We start from the raw sequence: 20,833 nt of genomic DNA, 5'->3' as shown, positions 1-20,833 counted from the left end.
CAGCTAATACTGTTAGCAGTATTTCAGCCCTTTCCTCCCCGGGTGAGGCGAATAAGGGGAAAGTCACACATCCTATAGTAAAGGGAGTTAGTGATTTGGACATAAAAAAAAAAAAAAATCTATTCTAGAATTTACGATAGTATGTACGATAATAACTATTTTGAGCCATTGCAGCGCATGCTTGGGTTAGCTTTGACTTGTCGCAAATTTGATTTGTAAAGTCTTCCCATCAGAATTTATGGTCAATAGACCTCATTTACATGAATTTTTACGTGATTATGAGGTAAAATAAGTAGAAATTACTAGTTGTTTTGAACAATTTTACAAAGGATTGTATTGTCCGGATGTAGGGAAAAGGTTTGCACACCTCCCAGCTAACAAAAATATGTTCTAAGAACGTTGTAGGAACGTTGATTTGAAATGTCCTAAAAACGTTGAAATGTCCAGTTTGCTTAACGTTGCTGGAACGGTATCTTAAGGTTAGAAAAACGTTGCTGGAACGTTAGCATAACATTGCTGGAACGTTAGTATAATGTTTCTGGAACGTCATCTTAAGGTTAGCATAACGTTGCCGGAATGTTATCCTAAGGTTAGCATAACATTCCTGGTACATTATCTTAAGGTTAGCAAAATGTTGCTAGAACATTATCCTAAGGTTAGCATACTGTTGCTGGAACGTTATATTAAGGTTAGTATAAAGTTCAGGAACATTCGTTGCCCAAAAATTTTATTAACAATACAACGTTCAAATAATGTGTTAGGCTGGGCTGTCCGGATTCAAGCGCAGACAAAGAGAAAAAAGGTCGGAACAGGTATTGAGGTTTATTGAACACAATGAGTAATGCAGGTTCTTGAAATACTCTGGGGCTGAGAGCGGGCAAACAGGTGAGAGGCAGGTTCAACCAAAAAAAACAAGTTGGCTCAGAAAAGAACACAAAAGAAAACACAAAAAGTCAAAAACAAGGCTTGCAACAGGAGTACAATAAAAACCAGTCTTTCAAAAAACTAAAGCCTGGTTCACACGGGACGATTTTAAAATTGCCGGCCGATTTTCCAATCCTGAAAGACCCCACACACGGTGATAAAAAAATCACGGGTCTAACAGTTTTGGTTGTACAGCGTGTGGTGCGCAGCACACGGCAAAATCAACATATCACACACGAACCGATTTGACTCCCCAGCATTCCCAGGTCAGACGGGAAATCTCGCAAAATCCCTCAAGATCAAACGTGACTTCAGATTAAACAATCATTGCGGACGAAGAGGATGAAGTGGCGATAGTTTGTAGTGTGTTTTTAACCGAAAAAAACGTTATCAAAAGAAAAGGCAATGGTCAAAGAAGACAACGCGAGCATGGACTATACTTGCTACATCATGATATGGAGGTGATTTGTTTTTTCTCATAGAAATGTCGTTAGGTATTACACAGATTAATAAATGTTCATATATTCGTTTCCGTGTACTCTGTGGACTGCAGTTGTGGATGTAGTTATGCCCATCGACTTTATTTATTTTACGCGCTACGGGCTCGTGTTCGTTATTCCCCGGGGGACACCACACCACGAGAAATCGGGCCAAATAAATCCAACATGTTGGATATCCCCGATTTGAGATCGGAGCAGTCCCGACGTCCTTCCGAGCAGACGAGAGCATTCTTAACACACCACACGGCAGGAATATCTGATCAGATTATTTTACGATAATCGGAGCATCCTTAAGATTGTCGGGAGGGGTGAATCGGGGCTAAAATCGGCCTAATTATCCTGCCGTCTGAACCAGGCTTAAGGCTGCCGTAGCTAGTGTTACCACTTGGGTGAACAGACGATCTGGCAGAGACTGGTTGGAAGGCCAGGGTTTAAAACAGGAGTGGTGATTGCTGGATGGGATTCAGGTGAGCAGGAAGCCACAGGTGTCCTGACGAGGAGGGAGAGAGCCGCGCACACCCACCTGCCGCACAGAACAGACAAGACTAACAACAAGGAAAAAGAAAAGGGAAAACAGACAGCACCATGACATCCCAGCGGGCACCTTGACGTCAATTTGAAATCAACAAATAGTCAAGATTTTGACCACCATGTATGACATGCATGAATGCATGATGTCATTATATTTTGTAATTATTTCCTTGTGGTTGTAAAGAGGCCCAACAAAGGTATCAATCTGACATGTTTTTTTCTAGTCCCTACATCTCAGGTCAATATCACTGACATTAAATCAACGTTGATTTGAGGTCTTTGACGTCAATTTGTCTTTTTATTTTTGACCTATTTTGTGACGTAATTTTAACGTCATATTGATGTTAAATTAACATCAAATGCCCACTGGGATAACATTTATTTGGAACATTTCAAGAACATAAAAATGTGCATTTTCTGTTATGTTATCATATTATAATCATTCATAAAAAGGCCCATGTATAAAAAACACAACAACACATTATCCATGCAGAAAATCTTTTGTTATTGTGGCCTCCATGTTTTCACCATTGACATTTATATCACAGGACTTTTACGTGCATTTTCAACTTTTTGATGGGTAATATTTTTTAGGGTAATATTTTAGCAACATTTTGCTAACATTTTGTACCAGCAACGTTATGTTAACATTCCAGCAATGTTTTTCTAACCTTAAGATGACGTTCCAGCAATGTTAGGCTAACGTTCTAGCAACGTTAAGCTAACGTTCCAGCAACGTTGTTCTAACCTTTAAGTGATGGTTCGGAGTAATTTCACCCTAGGGTCCTTTGCACCATGACCTCGAGCCAAACACCCCCCCAGAAGCTTTTTTCCCCTGGGTCGAACAATGGGAGAGTTAGCGTAGAGTAGCGTTATCAGCTGAATAGCTTAGCGCAGGGGCTAATGGATCCAGTGATGTATCTCGTAAATGACCCCACTAATAATGCCCGAAATTATACCAAACTTCTTCACTAGTACATATAGGTTATGCACTCATAAAATGATGGATTGGAAAGTTTGTAAGTACACCAGAAGTTTATGAACACTTGCCTGCTCTCTTCTGCTAGCTGCTGCTGCTGCTGCTGCTACCTGCAGTAAGCCGAGTGCTTAGGGCTGTCTACAAATTACTACACCGAAAAGAGATGCAACAAAAATATTTATTAATTTAACTTTTTTTTTAAAGTAAGTGCTGTAGTATAACTAGCAGGAGACAATTTATAATTGAGGTAAGTTTGGAGACATTACCTTATTTAATCATTAAATTAATAAATATTTTTGTTGCAGCAACGTTATACTAACCTTAAGATGACGTTCCAGTAACATCATGCTAACGTTCTAGCAACGTTATGCTAACGTTCCAGCAACATTTTTCTAACCTTAAGATGATGTTCCAGCAACGTTAGGCTAACTCTCCCAATGTTAGACCCAGGTGAAAAAAGCTTCTGGGGGGGTGTTTGGTTCGAGGTCATGAAATGCAATTTCATGATATTACTCCGAACCATCACTTTAAGATGACTTTCCAGCAACGTTATGCTAACGTTCCAGCAACGTTATGCTAACCTTAAGATGACGTTCCAGCAACGTTATGCTAACGTTCCAGAAACGTTGTTCTAACCTTAAGATGACGTTCCAGCAACGTTATGCTAACAATCCAGCAACGTTATGCTAACAATCCAGCAACGTTATGCTAACGTTTCAGCAATGTTTTTCTAACCTTAAGATGACGTTCCAGCAACGTTATGCTAACATTCCAGTAATGTTATGCTAACGTTTCAGCAACGTTGTTCCAACCTTAAGATGACGTTCCAGCAACGTTATGCTAACAATCCAGCAACGTTACACTAACGTTCCAGCAACGTTATGCTAACGTTCCAGTAATGTTATGCTAACGTTTCAGCAACGTTGTTCTAACCTTAAGATGACGTTCAAGCAACGTTATGCTAACAATCCAGCAACGTTACGCTAACGTTCCAGCAACGTTGTTCTAACCTTAAGATGAGGTTCCAGCAACGTTACGCTAACGTTCCAGCAACGTTACGCTAACGTTCCAGCAACGTTATGCTAACGTTCCAGCAACGTTGTTCTAACCTTAAGATGACGTTCCAGCGGAGATCATATACCTTCCACCGCCATGCCGAGAAAAACTCTTCTATAGGGTTGAGGAATGGAGAGTATGGTGGAAGATATAGGACGGTGAAATGTGGATGTTGCGGGAACCAGTACGAGACCAGAGCAGAGCGGTGGAAAGACACATTGTTCCGAGACAACAATGTATTGCATATGATCGATTTGGTTTTCTGCGGTTATGTTGTGCGAATTGGTCCAAGAATGTAAGTATGAGTGCTGTGTTGTAAGGCCGGGCCGGCATGGCGGTGGAGAGGACCCCATTCTGTGTAATGGCTGGGTGTTATATTACCCCCACGTTGCCCTGGGACATCGACTATAGCCCTGTAGCCCAATGATGTTTCCTCCCTCCTCCCGTTTTCTCGTCAGGTTGAACCCAGCCTCATCTATAAATGAACTCATGCTGGATCTCCTCACCTAAGAACAGTGTCAGGCAAAATTTGTAGTTTCGTGTTAGTATACATATTACAATACAGTAAAAGATTATGAGACAGTATGCAAGATCACACTGCTAAAGTGAATACATACCTCTGCATAATCATGCCGCAGTCGTTTCACCCTTTTGGAATTTCGCTCGAAAGGCACTCGATAAATTTGCTTCATTTGAATATGTTTTTTTTTTAGGATGCGTGCCAGTGTTGATGTTGAGACCTGATGGATATCGTTGAAACTGGCGTGATTATTGACAATGTTAGTTTGGAGCTGATTGAGTGTTATAGCATTGTTGGCCAAAACCATGTTTACCATCTCCCTCTCTTGCTGTTCTGTGAACATAGGAGGCCTTCCCACTTGTCGTTCCTGACCCTCAATCCTAAAAAAAACAGTATACAATAGTACAGTAATTTCACAGGAAAAGGTAACAGAAGTGCTGATAGTGAATAGAATACAGTACTGTAAGCAGTTACTGAAACCGTGCAGATGTTTTTGATATGATGATATTTTTACAATACCTATTTTCCAGTCAAAATGTTCTTATCACACTTGCCACTGTGTATCGGCTTAGATTTGGCTGTACTCGCAGTCCAGCCTCCCTCAGCGTCAGGCCGTGGTTGACAACGTGGTCAACCAGTGTTGCGCGGATCTCATTTGTCAGATTCGGTCCACTTTGAGCACCTTCTTGTCTTCCTCTTCCTCTTCCTCTTCCTCTTCCTCTACCTCCAGCATGGCCTCCATCTCTTCCTCTTCCTCTGTTGATTCATCCTCTGTTGATTCCTCTTCCTCCCCTTCCTCCTCCTCCTCCTTGTCCTCCTCCTCGTTCTCCTCCTTCTCCTCCTCGTCTTACTCTTTCTCTGACTCTTTCCATTGTGCTTGAAGACCGATGAACTCACCTGCTGCTTTTTATAGTGCTTATACACCTGATTGGTGTGTCTACAATTAAGCAAACAAGTGTTTGCACACCTGATGACTGTGTTGAACCAATTGGTTGGACGGTGCGGTAATTTGACAGTCAGTGCTTTGGTATTGCAAGGAAGTGACTTAATGATAGATTTTTGTGTGTAATGTATGTTAAGTGTGTTTAGTGTTTTGCAAATCACTGTATGTAGAGTTTTGCAACAAGTGTGAGGTTGACAATGTGCTTATAGTTGTGCAAATATGGGCTGATGTTTTGCTTCTTGAGTGTAAGGTTTTGCTAATAGTGTACTACTTTTAATTTTAGTGTGTAAGCAATCCAAAAAAACTGTAAGACAGGTGTACAAGAAAGCTAAAATCACCACTTGATGCAGAATGCTGAAAACATTTACAATTTATAACATTGCTTGTCTTTACATTTACATTTTATTTTCATTTCATATTGAATTCTTTTACAGTTTTTCTTTTACAGTTTTTTCCAACTGCTTGCACACGTTTTCAAAACTATGTCTCCTTTTTTCAAAACTCTACACACAATTCCTAAAACTGCACAAACAAAATGCAAAATGCCTCATATGTCCTTCAAAATGAAACACTGCATTCAAAATACCATAAACACATCTCAAAATGAAGCTTTTGCATCAAATGGCAAACACTTTTTTCATAATAGTAAATTTTTGGATATACCACTGTTGTTCTAAATCTAAAGCTCCGTTGTCGTTCATAGGCTTATATCTACATTTACAATGTTCTAGAGAGAAAGGTCATCTGCTGGAGAGGGTGGGGGTGTGTTGGGGGCAGAATTGTATGCACTCTGTGCAAAACAAAGTCTGGTTGGTCATTAGATAGTTGCATGCAGTATGGACACCACTGTAAAGCTACTCAAGATGGGCTTCTCTCATTGGTCAATCCGTGGTTGATCACATGATGAATAAGTGTGGCCTTGATCTCATCAGAGATGGCTCTCCTTCTTACGCTTCTTCCCTCCTCCTCCTCCTCCTCCTCCTCGTTGTGATTGGTTAGTGTTCAGTTATGACATAATGTGTTTGCAAATGTGAGGAGTGTGTGTGTGCCCTGGTAAATAAGTGTAGCATTTTGATTGGTTGTGTTTAGAAAAGGAAAGCAAGTCACTTCTTGTTAGATTTTTGTGTCTTAGGTAGAGAATTGTGTTTAATGTTTTGAAAAAAGTGTTTTATGCAATTGAAAGCTGAGTGAAAGACTGAGAAATTAGTTATAATAGTTTTGCACTTTGAGTGAGAGGTTTCAAAAATCGTGTGACATGAAAAGATTTTGTGTGTAAGCAGTTGGAAAAAACTGTAATTTCACATAACTTTTCTTTAGTGAGTTATTGTACAAAATTGTTGCAGACTTTGCATTCTTTAAGACTGTTTTGGAAGGAGTGTATTTGTGGGCTGGGCCAGAGTGGTTCATTTTACATGAGAGTAGAGCGCAAACAGTTCTGTTGTCTAACGTCATCCTATTCTCTGTAACAATCTTTCGTACCATGCTAAACACCCTTTCTCAACTTGCATTGCTATGGGGAATGCATAGCAAAGCCTTCATAAGTTTTGGCAGCGCACCGTCTCTGTCGTAGCGTCCATCATCTGTCTCTGTTTGTTTTTCTTTTTTTTCCCCCGTGTTTTCACTCATCATCTGACCTCACACACTAACCTCGTGACAACTGCCACCTACAGTACCTGTAGTAGGCTACTGCAGGTGGCAGTTATCACGAGGCTAGTGACAGAGCTCAGATTGGGAATGTTTTTGTTTTTTTACTCCGCTCGGGCCCGGGGTATTGTTATTTTTTAATAACGCAGGTTAAAAAACGGGAGATTTACAGGAAAATACTAATACGGGAGGACGGCGGGAAAGAAGGGTAAAATACGGGACTTTCCCAGCCAAAACGGGATACTTGACAGGTATGTCCTACTCCCCTTGGTCTGTCTATTGTTGGCATCCATTGTTCAAAACAGGTAATCTGACCTTTGACCTATGTATAAGCCTATACTAAAGCAGTGATTGGTTAGTGTTCAGTTATGACATAATGTGTTTGCAAATGTGAGGAGTGTGTGTGTGCCCTGGTAATTAAGTGTAGCATTTTGATTGGTTGTGTTTAGAAATGGATAGCAAGTCACTTCTTGTTAGTTTTGTGTCTTAGGTAGAGAATTGTGTGTGATGTTTTGAAAGTTTTATGCAATTGAGAACTGAGTGAAAGGCTGAGAAATAGTTTATGGTTTTGGAGATTTGCTGTGTAGTTTTGCACTTTGAGTGAGAGGTTTCAAAAATTGTTTGACATAATCTGCTTGCTCTTGAGGGAATCTGCTCGCTCTTGAGGGAATTACTGGAATTGTTGGAATTGTTGGGGCTTTGTAAATTATAGAGTGTGGTCTAGACCTACTCTATCTGTAAAGTGTCTCGAGATAACTTATGTTATGATTTGATACTATAAATAAAATTGAATTGAAAATAAAAAGATTTTGTGTGTAAGCAGTTGGAAAAAAACTGTAAACCTGAAGAGAATCCAAACGTCTCACCCTAAGAGATTTTGGTCAGAAATTAATAAACTAGGGCCAAGGCGTAGTTAGAAAATACCCATGGAAGTGCTGGGGAATGATGGTAGTTTAGTGACTGGGCTGTCTGATGTAATCAATAGGTGGGAGAAAGATTTTAAGGTGGTACTACGAGGATTTATGTCAGAGGAAAAAGGTAACAGAGGGCCACATTTTAAAAGGGGAATATTGGATAAATAAGGATCTTAATAATAATCTTACAAAAGGAGAAGTTCAAATGTCTATTAATAAAGCTAAATTGGGAAAAGCGACAGGGGTTGAAAATATCCCAAATGAAATACTGAAATCACCCAAACTATTTGATATTTTGTGTGATTTATTTAAAGGGGTGATAGAATGCAAAACCGATTTTACCTTGTCATAGTTGAATAATGACAGTTTAGGGGGTAGGACATACATAGAACCTCTAAATCCCATTGACACCTCTTTTCTCTGCAAATCTCACAATTTGAAACTGCCTATGAAAACGGGCAAATCTCTTCAAGCCCCATAGTTGACATCAACTATTGCGGCTCCTCCTCATTTAGCTCTAGTCTCTCTCCTTGTCACGCCCCAAAATGTTAATTAGCTAAACTACTGACCTGAGATCAGTTAGTCTTCTGACTCTAGGTCGTGCAGATCTCAGAAATTATACAGTATTTCATCTGTTGTTCATCTGCTATTTTACCATTCAATTCACTTCTGAGACTTCTTTATGCGAGAAATCAACAATGTACAGGTCAAATATGGGCCGTTTTACAAAAATGTATGTCTAATTGCAAATTTTGTCCGACTGTATGTCGGAGTTCAGCTGCCGGTGCTGCCTGTGTTGCTGCCTCGCCGCCTGGCCTGCCTTCCTTCACAGACCCCGGCCTGCTGTGAGCTCGATTGAGCTCCGTCAAGACTGGCAGCCCACGGAACTTCATACCCGCGCAAAGTCACTGCTTTGTGGGTGAATGACTACTAAACGCCGCTGCCCTGACAGAGCTCCAGGGCCTGCAGTTCCCCTCTTCCTAATGCCAGGTGTGTGTGAGTGAGAGCGCGGTCAGCGAGCTTGTTATGCCAGGAATCTGTTACTACAGGTTCCAGTTAATCTTTTAATGTGTGTAATTATAATGTGTTGAGTTATTTAAACAAACGATTGGGGAAATAAACGCCGCTTGTCCGCGAGTCTCATTGATAGAGCCTGCAGCTGGATGTAGCTCTATCAATGAGAGCTAGCTAGCCTCCTCTTAGAATTCCTCTGGAATTCACAAAAATTCATTAACTTGAAATCGGACACCATTGTTAGCTTTATAAAACCCTTAGGTAGATGTTGTATACGTGGCGTGACGAAATTCAAACTGTAAATACACTCGAATTAGGCCGAAAATTAAGCTAACTATCCGTGATTTGCAGCTACATATAGCTAGACTTGGAAGGGACAGCTGCAGCTAACGAAACATCTAGCTAGTCTCCACAAATATTCATTAACTTGAAATCGGACACCGTTGTTAGCTTTATAAGACATTTAGTTATATGTTGTATAAGTGGCGTGACGAAATTCAAACTGTAAATACACTCGAATTAGGCCGAACATTAAGCTAACTATCTGTGATTTGTAGCTACATATCGCTAGAATTGAAGGGACAGCCGCAGCTAACGAAACACCTAGCTAGTCTCCACAAATATTCATTAACTTGAAATCGGACACGTTGTTAGCTTTATAAGACATTTAGATGTTGTATAAGTGGCGTGACATGTGTGTAACATGTGGTAAGAGATTGCTGGTGTAACAAGCTCGCTGGCCGCACTCTCACTCTCACACAACGGGCCATTTAGCTAGCAGGAAGAGGGGAGTTCCAGGCCTTGGAGCTCTGTCAGGGCAGCAGCATTTGGTAGTCCCTGCTGTGGGCTGACAGTCGTGACAGAGCTCCAAGTACCTCATAGAAGGCCGGGGTCTGTGAAGGAAGGCAGGCCAGGCGGCGATGCAGCACCGGCGGCTGAACTCCGACACACAGTCTTACCAAATTAGCCATCAATTTTCGTAAAACGGCCCATATTTGAGCTTTATATAGTTGATTTCTCGCTTAAAAAAGTCTCAGAAGTGAATTTAATAACGAAATAGCCCAACAAACAATGTATAACTTTGCAGTGTCTGAAATATGAGACCTGCTGTCCAGTCTCCCATATGTTTCTATGTAGTTTGCTCAAACCAATCAGCGCGTAGCTCATTCGGAATATTCATGAGCATACCATATATGGAAGAAAAGCTCTTGTTCCAAATAGAGCCATATTCACAGGGTAGTTAAGGGCCTAACAAAATAGCATTCGGGCAATTTTTAGTCCAACCAATGTTACATACCCCATTAGGAGACCTTAAGGAACAGTGTAAAATACCCTATATCAGGGGTCACCAACACGGTGCCCGCGGGCACCAGGTAGCCCCCAAGGACCACATGAGTAGCCCTCAGGCCTGTTCTAAAAATTAAAATTGAATATTGATATTATCTGTTTCCCACCTTGTTAAGTCATTGTTGATAATTGTTTTGAGAAATCATTAACATGATCAGTGTCTTCACATAGATGAGCATCATTAATCATTAAAAATCATATATAACTATCATTAATCATTAATAATCATATATAACTATCATTAATCATATATAACTAAAGGCAAACTGAGCACATTTGTTATTTCAGAAGAGCGTATCAAACTGGTAGCCCATCGTATGACTCAATACCCATGAAGTAGCTCTCAGTTTCGAAAAGGTTGGTGACCCCTGCCCTATATAATCATTCTATCACCCCTTTAAAGGATGTTTTGAATCAGGCAAACTACCATCTATGTGGCTTAAATCAATTATTAATCTGATACCAAAATCCCAAAATGAAAATCCAAGGGTGCGTTTAAATTATAGAGGGATTAGTCTAATGAGCACAGTTTATAAACTGTATTCTACAATACTTAATGAGAGGCTCATGTTGTATTTAGAGAAAGAAGAGCTCCTTGTGGAAGAACAAAATGGGTTCCGTAAATCAAGATCATGCCTAGATCACATTTTTGTATTGTTTACAATTAATAGAATAAGTGAAAATAAGCCAACATATTCGTGCTTTATCGATTTTCACAAAGATTTTGATATGATCAATAGGGATCTGTTAGCATATAAGCTTATAGAGTATGGGGTAAATGGACATTTTTATATGTCACTGAAGTCTGTTTATCACAAGCCCATAGCATGTGTAAGATTGAATGAATTCCATACAAACTGGTTTCCAACATCATCAGGGGTAAAACAGGGCGATGCTTTGTCTCCCACATTATTTGCAATTTATATAAATGACTTGGCAAAGGAAATTAAAGCATTGAATTGTGGGATAAGATGTGGAAATGAAATGATCAGTATTCTTTTGTACGCGGATGACATAGTACTACTGTCTCCATCTGAAGATAATCTGCAGCGGATGCTCTCCTATATTGATGATTGGTGTAATAAATGGAGATTGTTTATCAATAGAAAGAAAACGGAAATAATTCACTTTAGAAAACCTTTAACTACTCGCAGCACTTATGAGTTTAAAATTGGGTCACACAAGCTGAACTTTGTAGACTCATATAAATATCTAGGTTTTTATATTGATGAACATATGAATTTTAGAAATGGTGTTAAGGTTCTTGCTGATTCAGCACGTAGAGCTTTGGGAGGAATTATTGGTAAAAGCAAGAATCTGAAAGTTTTCAAACTTATTCTAAATTGTTTTAAGCCTGTGTGTGTGCCCTATACATGATTATATTGTGGGTGTTAGAGGACATAGGAATATATCTAATTGTGAATTAGTGCAAAATAGTGCCATAAGATATTTTCTGGGTGTGCATATATATACCCCTACATTGGCGATAGTGGGAGACATGGGATGGGAATCATGTGAGGCTCGCTGGAAGATATGTATGGCCCAGTTATGGAATCGTCTATTGGATATGGACGCAAATAGGTTGACAAGGAAAATATTTCTCTGGGATAAACACATTCTTGGTCTTTGGTCTAACGACATATGCAAATTCTTTTGTAATTATGGTTTTGGGGAGTTAATAATGAAAAGCTGAATATTGGTTTGTTTAAAGAATCTGTGTTTGCTAAAGACAAAAGCAGTGGGTCGATGATATATGGGCTAAGCCAAAAAAAAATATTTTTGTAATGATAAAACCAGAATATGGCACTGGCAATTATGTTGTATATAATTTGTCAAAAAGGCAATGATCTTCATGTGTTCAAGTGAGATCTGGTGTTTTGCCTTTGACTATTGAAACAGGACGATATGTTAATGTAGAAGATGAAAAACGGATCTGTCCTATGTGTTGCTTAAATGATATAGAAAATGAGTTCCATTTTGTTTTCTATTGTCCTTTTTATTGTGAACAGCGTGATTTTTTGTTTTGTAGGATAAAAGCAGAGATTGATTTGGTAAATTTGGATGATGCTCAAAGACTGAGATGGCTGTTCACATGTGAAACATATAAATTAGCCAATTATCTAGATAAAGCTTGGGAGAATAGGAAAAAAGCTCTTTATCGAGATGAATTGTAGATGAGAATTTGATGTTTGTGTGTGGTATGTGTGTACGTGTATATACATATGTGTATGTGTATATGTGTGTATATGAATATATTTGTATTCATGTATTTCTCCGAATGATTTGTATATGCGACAGGAAGATGTTTGTTATATAATTAAATTTGTGGTGTCTTGTAATCCCATGTGGGATGGGCCAAAATGTTTGGCATGACACAGAAATAAAACATAATTAACTAACTAACTAACTAACTAACTAACTAACTAACTGTTGTTGCTCTTGAATAAAACCAATTTTTGTAAATGGCCTCATTTGAACCTGTGCCTTTAAGCCTGAGGATAGGTCTTTGACAACTGAAATAGAATTGTCATGGGCTTGTGGCTTGAGGATATCATGACATTACCACCCAGTCTCATGGCAGTTTGTAAAATGGTCACGTTATTTAATCTATTGATTCGTGTTCACGGGGACATTTTTGTCTTTTTTTTTCGCGGTGGCCAGCACAAAAATGTAAACTAATATATTTAAATGGGAAGCATATATATCGTGGTCACAGCACAACTATGGTAGCGAGTAGTATGAAATGCCGAAAATCCGTGTAAGGAGGTCGGTTGGGGTGATGGATGGGTCAAACAATTCAGGACTTTCACCCCGGAGGCCGGGGATCGCGTCCCACGTGTGGCGTTTTGTTTCCCTATTAACCGTCCCGTTATTGTCGCGCGTTACCTGCAGCTGTCTCCCATCATGTGAGGCGTCCTTTACCCGTTGTTTTTTTCCTAAACCCAACCTCCGCCATCCCGTTATTGTCGCGCATCCCCCGCGGCCGTCTCCTGGCGTGTGAGGCGCCCGTCTCCCAGCGTGTTAGGCATCCTCCCCCGCAATCTCCGTATAGACCATTTCATGCTGGACACCACGAAAAAAACAAGAAAAACATCCCATGAACACGAATCAATAGATTAAAATAACGTGACCATTTCACGAATTGCTGTGAGACTGTGTTGGACAATACCAGTAAAACATGTAATTATAAAAAAAAAAATTAAAACATGCTTAATATTATATGTGTGGGTCTACCTAACGTACATACCGTATATCTAGCAGGATTTCCCTTTCGTTATTTCACTGATTTTACTTGGCTGTGTTGTAACTGTGAAACATTAAATGTTACACAATTACATTGTGCTAGTTGGATATCATTACATCTGAACACAACAAAGATAAATCAGTGAAATAATTTATGTGTGCTTTGTAAAACTGCACACACATTAACTCACTAATGCATTTGAGCTAGCATTAGCTAGTATTTGTTTTATTAAAGCAGCTGAAAGACTTGACAAAGAATGCATGGATCCAAAGCATTCAAAAATTCTCCTGGCTACAGCCTTGGATAAGCAACAACATAGACCTGAGGAAAACTGCATAGTCAGGTGTAGGCCTGCACGATATTGGAAAAACCTTACATTGCGATATTGTTTTTTTCCTGCGATATATATTGCGATATGAAAAAAAGACTAATTTTTACAAGAGGACATAAATAGCCCTATTTAGAAATACTAAATCATTCTCAACTACTGGGGTGATTTTGTAGGAGAGTACTACAAAGAAATCTTTGTTGAACTTTAATGCTTTACAAAAACCAAAGCCAGTAAGCGCTGTGACTACTCTTCTGAAGTGATTTTGGAGAGGGAAATTAGGAAGAAATACACTGGTTGACTGACATGACACCATCGTATTCATATAATATCAGTCCAGGCTAAAGTGAATGATATTAATAATGCATTAATAATTGCTTCCTCTAAATTTCAGGTTGTGGTTGACTGCTTTGGTTGTTTGATAAATTGATTAAAATTGATCATGATTGTTGGTTTGCTGTGCATGCAGATCCTGCATGTCACACTCTTGCAACAAACTGTGTATCCAAGAGCACTTAAATCAGTGTAAATTAAGTTATATCTGACACAGACTGCTGTTGTAGACTAGTGTTACATTTCCAGCATCGCAGCTCCGAACCATAACGTTAGTTGGGACAGACGCCTTGTTTCTTTAGGCTAACTATGTTAGCTTTAGGATGGCTGGTAGCAGCTTTCTGCGGTGAAAAATGGCCGGGAGATGTCGGCATTATGCTGCATTAATCAGGTGATTTAGTTTGTCTTTGCAGCGTACATAAACAACACAGTCTCACTCCCTACTCGTCAAATGTATGACGCATGGTCAAGGACCTGGCGTCAAGTTTCAACGAAATAGGGGTACCCTTGACGTTATTTTTCGACGAGGGGGTCCGTCAGATAGACATTCATGTTATTCCCTCACCGTCGGATATCGACGAAAGAAAAAAACACGCTCCCCGCCCCTTAACTCGAAATCTATGACAGTTATTAGGCCCTATTGGTATTTTTAGTCCAATAACCACTGTTTTAATCAACATTATTCACGAGATATTATCATGGTTTATATGTATTTATTTTAATGTTATTATTTCGGTCTATTTCGGCCAGGGAAGCTGGGTTGCTTTTTTGTTGATTTATATTTTTTAAACTATAGCTAACGCTACATCTATCAACATTTATTTAGATGTTATCATGGTAGGCCTATTCATTTCTTTATTTTAATAATGTTATTTTGGTCTTATTACCGGTGAAATATTACAGTATATGCTGTAATACAGAACATTACGATATGATCCGAGCAGGACGCATTCAAAGCCGATATCCCCCAATGCAATGCGGCCATTCATTTCAAAGAATCGGGCAGCGATCAGCGGGTATTTAACGGCAGGATCGCTTCAATGTACATATATACAGTCAGTGGTTGTGTCACCAGCAACAACACGTTGCTCAGTTTTGTTCCAGTAAGTTATGAACCATAATAACGTTTAAACCAATCCGCGGGAAACTCCGGAAGTGACGTAGTACGTCCCGCTCAGCGGATACGAAGATAAAAATATATAATATTCGTAATATTGATGTTTTTTTCTAACGTTGTATTTGAGGAGTTAAACAATAAAGATAGTTATAATAATAAAATACAGTTTCATGTATTTGTCTCATGTATTGTGTGCTCGGCCGGCCGGCGGGCGGCCTCAATCTGAAATGGAATCAAGCTTTTCACGGCGGACAGCAGAAACAGGAGCCGAACGAGTCCCCCCACCCACCCCGGAAGAACTACAAGTGCTCAAGCTTTGTAACAGCTTCTGTGGCGTTTCTTATGGGAGTTGAAGTTTTAAAGTATATTGGTATATTTCTCATAAGTAGAAGTTGGCAGTGTATCATTTTGGATACACCCTGGGGTTTTTTGCGATGGAGAACACACTGGTGTCATCGGATTTTAAAAATCGAATCGTTAAATAGGTGAAAATAGCTTATTACCATATTTGACAGTGCTTACAGTAGGTACAATTTGGTGAACATAGCTACATGATAGCTGAGGTCCAGAGCTTTCTATAACAGCTGGTCTTATGTGTGTAGCACCTTCTGTTGCTAAATGACAAGCCTTCATACATGTACTGGGTTCAAGGTTCAGAGGTCAATATTTCAAAGCAGGAGTAATGTATCCTCTCCAGACTGACATATGTTCCTCTCCAGGTTGAGACCTTTCCAACGATGTGTTTGCTATAGTCCTACGACAACGTTTTAATTTTTACACATCATGGAGACCACTTAGCAGGAGATAGGCCTACTTTATTGTCCCCAGAGGGATATTTGCCTTGAGTTCAAATGCTTCACAAATAACACTTGACATATTGTTTTATCATACAGCTGACATACTTACAATAAAAAACAACATGAACAAAGTGATATAGGCTAGACTGAAGCACATCACACAGCAACAATCTATTGCTCATCTTTCACAAACAGTGACAAGAGCAACGCAACCATTTTTCATATCATGAAGCTATTGCACACCCTCAATCTCAAGCAACATTATTTAAAGTTTTAATTGAGGTAGGTCCATATTAGGCCTATAGTTTAGAAATGTTAAGTTTACCCATATCTTCTGCCAGAGGATAAGAGCTCATACTTGGCATGGAGAATAAAGATAGAGCAGACCATATTCTGTGTGCTTGCCTGGAGAGACTGGTTTCTATTCCTCTCCACAACCTTCATGACAGTCATATTAATATGCTCTGTAATGCAGCCTTGTATAACATAAACCATCTGATTCACCGTGGGTGTCTGCTCTAAATGATAAGACACACTTTCAACACGGGCCTTCCAGCCAAAGGTGCATGTTGTCCATATGAACACCATTGGGCCTATAGGAGCAGAGCCGATGGATTGGTTCATTATTTATGACCTCTGATATCCTCTGACCCAGCTCTATCTCGAGAGTTATCTCAACTTCAGTTTCAAAGGGGTGGTCAGCTTTTCTTAGACATGAGTAGGGGGGGGCACCAAGGAAAAAAGGTTGGGAACCACTGCTCTGACCCATGTCATGACCCTTTTCTCAGCTTGTGAAATGGTTGAATGAGATGTGTGAGTTTTGTCTTTGTGGAGTAGGGCTGAGGTAGAAGTGTGCCAAAAATGCCAAAACACATGTTGTATATGTATACATACCCAAACAAAGCTATATACATCTTACTCTGTGAACAAAAACCTCAGCAAAAATCTGCTTATCCTTTTAATTTCCTGAAAATGCTTCCTAAAACTGGTCCCTTCTTAATTTTGAAAAGGTAGTCTCAGTAAAGGCTACAAAGGTTATGGCTACAAGCTGTAACCACAGTGATTGATATGAGGATCATCTTCTGGATATAATAATTAATATGTTAGGCCTACCATAAATTGATATTTCATAAAAGTAATTTATTTAAAACAACTAATAATGCAGTGTGATTTTAAATCAAACTAAGTCCCACACATAAATATACTCATGTTTTTCCCCTTTAGTCTTTGCTATTAATATTCATCAACTGCAAAATTAGAAAATTGCGTTTTTAAATAACTATGCATGGAAAATAAAATAAAAAATGCTTCTCTTTGTATATAGTTTATTGTTTTTCACAACAGTACAATTCAAAACAAATGGAAATTAGTTAAACAAGCCATTAGGCCATTTCTAAACACTCAACTGTAGGTTTTTTTTTTTAAATAAAAAAAAAAAAAAAATACTAAAAAAAAAAAAAACCCTTTTTCATTATTAGTATTTTATTGTGTAAATTCTCACGTACAACGTGGAACATTCTTTCACAGACGAGGTGTGGAATTTCACGTCACTTCCGCGGATTCGTTTAAACATAGACAAATAAATGAAACTGTATTGTAATATTATAACTATCTTTATTGTTTAACTCCTCAAATACAACGTTAGAAAAAAACATTAATATTACGAATATTATATATTTTTATCTTCGTATCCGCTGAGCGGGACGTACTACGTCACTTCCGGAGTTTTCCGCGGATTCGTTTAAACGTTATTATGGTTCATAACTTACTGGAACAAAACTGAGCAACGTGTTGTTGCTGGTGACACAATCACTGACTGTATATATGTATATTGAAGCGATCCTGGCGTTAAAGACCAGCTGATCGCTGCCCGATTCTTTGAAATGAATGGCCGCATTGCATTGGGGGATATCGGCTTTGAATGCGTCAAGCTCGGATCATATCGTAATGTTCTAATTACAGCATATAGGCCTACTGTAATATTTTACCGGTAATAAGACCGAAATAATATTATTAAAATAAAGAAATGAATACCATGATAACATCTAAATAAATGTTGATAGATGTAGCGTTATAGTTTAAAAAATATAAATCAACAAAAAAGCAACCCAGCTTCCCTGGCCGAAATAGACCGAAATAATAACATTAAAATAAATACATATAAACCATGATAATATCTCGTGAATAATGTTGATTAAAACAGCGGTTATTGGGCTAAATATACCAATAATAACTGTCACAGATTTCGAGTTAAGGGGCGGGGGGCGTGTTTTTTTCTTTCGTCGATATCCGACGGTGAGGGAATAACATGAATGTCTATCTGACGGACCCCCTCGTCGAAAAATAACGTCAAGGGTACCCCTATTTCGTTGAAACTTGACGCCAGGGTCCTTGACCATGCGTCATACATTTGACGAGTAGGGAGTGAGACTGTGTTGACATAAAACACTGACTACCCATGGCCAAGTATTAGCATCACTGTGTCAGTGGCAGCTGCTGCTTCCGGTACTTTCCTACACACGGGAAAGCCTCACTTCCCATAACAACCCCTGTCGGACTAACGTTACCTCACATGACCACGTGTCTTAAAGAGGAAGGGTCGGCCGGTAACAATCATGTAAAGGAGAACAGTGAAAGTTTACTTTTCTGTCAAGCAGCAAAAAAGTGTTAGCGTCAACATCGCAATGTAGACAATGGTAAACACTGGTGTTTTCCTTAAATGTCAGTACCACTAACAACATGTTGCCTGGCCATAACATGTAGGCTACAGCGCAAGTTTGTTTACTTTTTCTCTTGTTTTCTACTGCTGTCAATCAAACACAGACATGCCCTCCAGGCCCCCAAGGCCTTTTTTTTAACAATAAAATATATCAACAATACATTTAAAAAACACTCCACACCATTTTGACTACAAAATGGAATGACTAGATGTAATTTCAGTTGGACTTTAATAAAAAATATATATTAGTGTAGCTTTAAAGCATCCAAGTGTAACTCAACACCAAAGGATTAACTAAGCAGATGATGAAATGATTTGTTTTCACTTCCAGTTACATCACCATTTTCCATGCTCTTCGATACCACAACATCATGACAATGCAGCGCACAAAGGCCATCTTGGGTGTCATCTGGATATCATGTGGAGTGTCAGCCGTGCTCATGGTGAGGTTCTTCGACTCCAAGTTAATCATGATCTGCTTTGTTGTTTTCTTTATTGTCTCCTTGGCAATTATCTGCTTCCTCTACATCTACATGTTCATGCTGGCACGCATCCATGCCAGGAAGATTGCTGCTCTGTCCACCAGCGGCGGAGGGAAGTGTCGGCGTCAGCGGTGGTGGGGCAGCAGCATGAGAGGGTCCCTAACTCTCACCATCATGTTTGGGGTATTTGTGGTGTGTTGGACACCGTTTTTCCTCCACCTCATCATCATCATGGTGTGCCCCATGAACCCGTACTGTGAGTGTTACCGTTCGCTGTTCCAACTGCACGTGGTGCTGCTGATGAGCCACGCCCTCATCGACCCAGCCATCTATGCCTTCCGCAGTGCTGAGCTCAGGCACACCTTCAGGAAGATGCTGCTTTGTTCAGATTGGAACTGGTGCTCATAGCAAAATTTTGTTTATTGTACCCTTTTTATCCACAAAGAGTGCACAGTTGCCCTTTACCTGTTGATTGCTGTTGGGAATTCGTAGGTGTACAGATTCAATCATTGGCAAATTATCAAAGATGTTTTATCAATATTAATAAAGTTATGAATATGGTTATTAATAACTTTATCAAATCGACAATCAAAACGGGGCACCACCCTGGAATCAGGGACTAATAATCAAACTGTGAAACAGTCTCATTTAGGTGGTTTTCCCTTTAAAATACAGATCTTAACTTGATTAATCTATCTGGTATTCTTTAAAGGAACGAAAAGAAGGAATTCAAGCACCACCTGTTTCAACCAGCAATTATTATGACAAAATACACAAAACAATCATAGGCAACTGCTATTTAAAATATAGTGGAATTTATTAACTTCAAAATTATCAATAGCCACTCAGTAATCCTTTGATTAATTAAAACCAATATACCTTTTTAAAAACTACAACAAAACAAAGCAAAAACAAACCAGCATGTGATCTGTGTGTGTGTGTGTGTGTGTGTGTGTGTGTGTGTGTGTGTGTGTGTGTGTGTGTGTGTGTGAGAGAAAGAGAGAGTGCGAGGAGGAGGGGGGTAGCGTAACCCGGGGGTTGCTCGGTCACACTCAGATTAGCTGTTAGCTCATTGAAGCTAGGCTATGTGTTAGCTGCACAAAAGCTATTTAGCCTCATGAGTGCGGTGGTGGGCTGTGTTTCAGCTCCACGTGGCTAAGCTAGTCAGTTAGCTAGTTAGCTCTCCACCCAACGTGTTGCTGACAAAAAGGCGCTCTATGGAGCGCAGTTATTGGTACATGTGTGTGTGTTCGTGGTTGAGTGGTTAGTGAAAGAGGAAAGAGGAAAGAAAAGAAAGAGACACACTTAGATCTTAGTTATCAATAATGATCAGCCCTCTCAGTCAGTTGGTCTGGACCAACTTGAAATTAGGGCAGACTCTGAGAATTTCGTCTCACTGAGGGGACGTTCATTATAACCACTCTGGTGTGCTAAACAGCTG

At 39.5% G+C, this 20,833-nt stretch overlaps 1 protein-coding gene across 1 annotated transcript in view; it reads left to right on the top strand.

The window, feature by feature from the left end:
• LOC120562332 (melanocortin receptor 4-like) overlaps positions 1 to 19,953 on the top strand; it is a 49,519-nt gene extending 29,566 nt beyond the window's left edge. The window contains exons 3-4 of the mRNA XM_039806021.1: positions 19,242 to 19,353; positions 19,477 to 19,953. Of these exons, the coding sequence (XP_039661955.1) occupies positions 19,282 to 19,353; positions 19,477 to 19,800 (396 nt within the window). The 5' untranslated portion in view covers positions 19,242 to 19,281 and the 3' untranslated portion in view covers positions 19,801 to 19,953. The remainder of the gene's footprint in view (positions 1 to 19,241; positions 19,354 to 19,476) is intronic.
• Positions 19,954 to 20,833: the final 880 nt, after the last annotated feature.

Source organism: Perca fluviatilis, chromosome 7 (assembly GCF_010015445.1).
Source record: "Perca fluviatilis chromosome 7, GENO_Pfluv_1.0, whole genome shotgun sequence".
Taxonomy (NCBI): Eukaryota; Metazoa; Chordata; class Actinopteri; order Perciformes; family Percidae; genus Perca; species Perca fluviatilis.
The sequence above is the reverse complement of the archived record's forward strand: the minus strand, read 5'-3'. Positions and strand labels throughout refer to the sequence as shown.